This window comes from Sinocyclocheilus grahami, unplaced genomic scaffold (assembly GCF_001515645.1).
Source record: "Sinocyclocheilus grahami isolate Dianchi unplaced genomic scaffold, SAMN03320097.WGS_v1.1 scaffold472.1, whole genome shotgun sequence".
NCBI lineage: Eukaryota > Metazoa > Chordata > Actinopteri > Cypriniformes > Cyprinidae > Sinocyclocheilus > Sinocyclocheilus grahami.
In genome coordinates, this window is record NW_015505651.1 from 461,745 (window position 1) to 464,573 (window position 2,829).

At 36.7% G+C, this 2,829-nt stretch overlaps 2 gene segments (V, D, J or C); one reads left to right on the top strand and one right to left on the bottom strand.

Moving 5' to 3' along the window:
• Positions 1-600: 600 nt before the first annotated feature.
• On the top strand, positions 601-1,093 carry LOC107553402 (Ig kappa chain V-IV region Len-like). The segment is given in 2 exon segments: positions 601-678; positions 768-1,093. Coding segments are annotated over 2 exon segments (375 nt in total).
• A 420-nt stretch (positions 1,094-1,513) lies between these two features.
• The window catches only part of LOC107553372 (Ig lambda chain C region-like), a 3,582-nt gene continuing 2,266 nt past the window's right edge, over positions 1,514-2,829 (bottom strand). Inside the window, 1 exon segment of the C gene segment in view lies at positions 1,514-1,948. Coding sequence covers positions 1,632-1,948 — 317 coding nt within the window.

Here is a 2,829-nt window from a genome sequence, read left to right on the forward strand (position 1 = left end):
ACAAACTCCACGACACTCACACACACTGATATGAGACTCAACATCAGACATGGATTATTCAAAAGCAGCAGTACAAAATTATCATCTTTAATAATAAATCATTGTTATTGCATTAAGGCTGAAATCAAATCATTTGTTTCATAATCAGTCCCAAAATTCATCATATTTACAAAACACCTGTTATTTAAACTTTGCTAATTCTATTTACCTGCTTTGCAATGAACTCTTTAGCAAGATTTAGATGGTGATTCCCTTAAATGACCTTTGACCTGTTATACAGTATCATACTAGGCCTATCATGGATGACATCAAATCTGTAACACAGGTATTAAATGCTCTCAGCATGAAAAACTGATTGAAAGTTATCATAAAACAGTGTTTGGAGGGAGAAGCTCGACCTGAAATAAATAATTAAATAACATGCAGTAAATCATGAGTGTTTGTTTCTGAAAATGGAAAGAAGAAATTTATTAGCAAAGATACTAAACAGTAAAACTGTTTCTGCTGTCTTCAGGTAAATGATGTGGAGTATGTTTGCATATTGATCAGATGCTTCAGTGCTCTGAGAGTGTTTATAGTGCTGTGAGTTTAACACTTCATCACTGACACACACAACAATCTTCATCAACATGACCTTCATCATCATCTTCATCTGGACTCTCACAGCGTTTGCTCAAGGTTTGTGGAGCACAAGTTTGATATGAATTCATTTCTTCAATTATATTGTCAGAGTTTTGAGTTGATTTTCTTCTTGTTGTGTGTTTCAGAGAGTAGAGGACAGATCAGCGTCACTCAGAGTCCCTCAACGACAGCAGCTCAACCAGAAGAAACAGTCAAAATCAACTGTAGAACCAGCAGAGACGTGTACAATGACGGTTCTGATGATTTGTTAGCCTGGCACTTACAGAAACCTGGAGAGGCTCCTAAACTCCTGATTTATTGGGCAAACCGCCTCCAGTCAGGAACTCCATCTAGATTCAGTGGCAGTGGATCTAACAGTGATTTCACTCTGACCATCAGTGGAGTCCAGACTGAAGATGCTGGACATTATTACTGTCAGAGTTACCACAGTGGTTATGTGTTCACACAGTGATAATGAGTGGTACAAAAACCTCCGTCAGTCAGAGTCACAGTGATGAACTGATGCTGCAGCTGCTCAAACACTATCACTGACACAACAGTAGATATTCATGGATATTAAATGAAAAACATCCATTGAGCTTTTACATAGTAAATACCTTAATTAATCTGTTCTTTATCTTATTAAATTTATCTTTAATTTTATCTTTGAGGTTTATAATTTGGCCGCATGTTCTTGTTTCATCATGAATCTGCAGGTGTTTTCATGCTCCAATGAGTGAAGTTTATTTAAAAAACGTGAGCTAAAGCTCTGATCCAATGTAAGAGCTGAAACACAAATGACACAAAGGAACTGGAATACACAATTTTATTTACTGACTGAATTTTAACAAAATCACGACAGAATGATAAAGCACACATATAGTCTTGTATGAAGCACACAAAGAAGAGCAGATGCAGATGCGAGCGACTGAAGCTGGATGTGGAGAATGAAGGAGTCGCTCATGTGCTGTTAGTCTCCATGTGAGACATGAGTGAGAAGAGCAGCAGATCTACTCTGAACACTGCTGTCTCGTCACGTGTCCAGTGAGCGCAGGCTGGCCGCTCCGTGTGGCCTCACAGCTCACTGAGACGCTCTCCATCCACTCCTGCTCAGAGAGAGTCAGGCTGCTGCTCCAGCTGTACAGACCGTCCTTCTCCAGGAGCCCAGCGCTGCTCTCCTGAGACCTGCTGCTCCCGTCCACCTTCCAGCTCAGGCTCCAGTCTGACGGGAAGCCCTTGCTGGCCACACACACCAGTGTCGCTGTCTTCTTTGAGGAGATCTCTGCACTGGAGGGCGGCAGGACGCTCACTTTAGGACGAGTGACGCCTGACAAACACACAACACTCAACTCAGTGAAGAAGAAAGCATTTCTCTACTTTCAGCTTCAGAACAAATATATGACCAATTAATACAGTGATAGTTTTTTTTAGTAATTTTTGTAACATTAAACTGCAAGTCACTGGAATGAATTTTTACAAAGCCTGTGATCAGCAAAACAATGAAAGTTTGGTGAATTATATTGATTTGAAGAGACATTTTCATTATCAACCTCAATGTTAGTCACTTTTATTAAAAGCATCAAGGAACAGATGTGAATAAACATAATAACTGCAGGAATTCATTACAATGTTTGATAGCAGCATGAGAAGATTGGGTACAAAAGTTTGTTTTAAAAAATATAAAATATAAATTTTGTCTCTCATGTCTACTATAAATTATTAACCTATCAAATATGAACAAAAATACAATTAAGCAACCATAATTTCCAGTTTGAAAATATCTGCATGCTTTGCTTAAAAATCAACAAACTAATCTGAAAATTTAAGTTTAATTACTGTCTTAAATTTTCAAGTAAAATCAAAGTGGTGTTAAAATGACAGACTTATGTACATTTGATTTCAGTGCACATTTTTAACATTTAGAATTTAATTATTAATGAGAAAAAAAGAGCTGAAGCTCTGAAAACTCATAAAATCAAGTTATTAAGAAATAACAGAAATTATTTTAGTTCACTGGATGAAAACAAAGATGCCATGACAATAAAATCATCTTTACTATGTTTACTACCAAACATTCAATGTAAACTAAAAATAAAATTAAAATATAAATAAGCAGAAAAGTGTATCCTTTCTATAGAGCAACAAAGTGTTTAACAGTCAGCGGTTGTATTAATAATATTAAATGATGATTGACTTACTGCCAACATC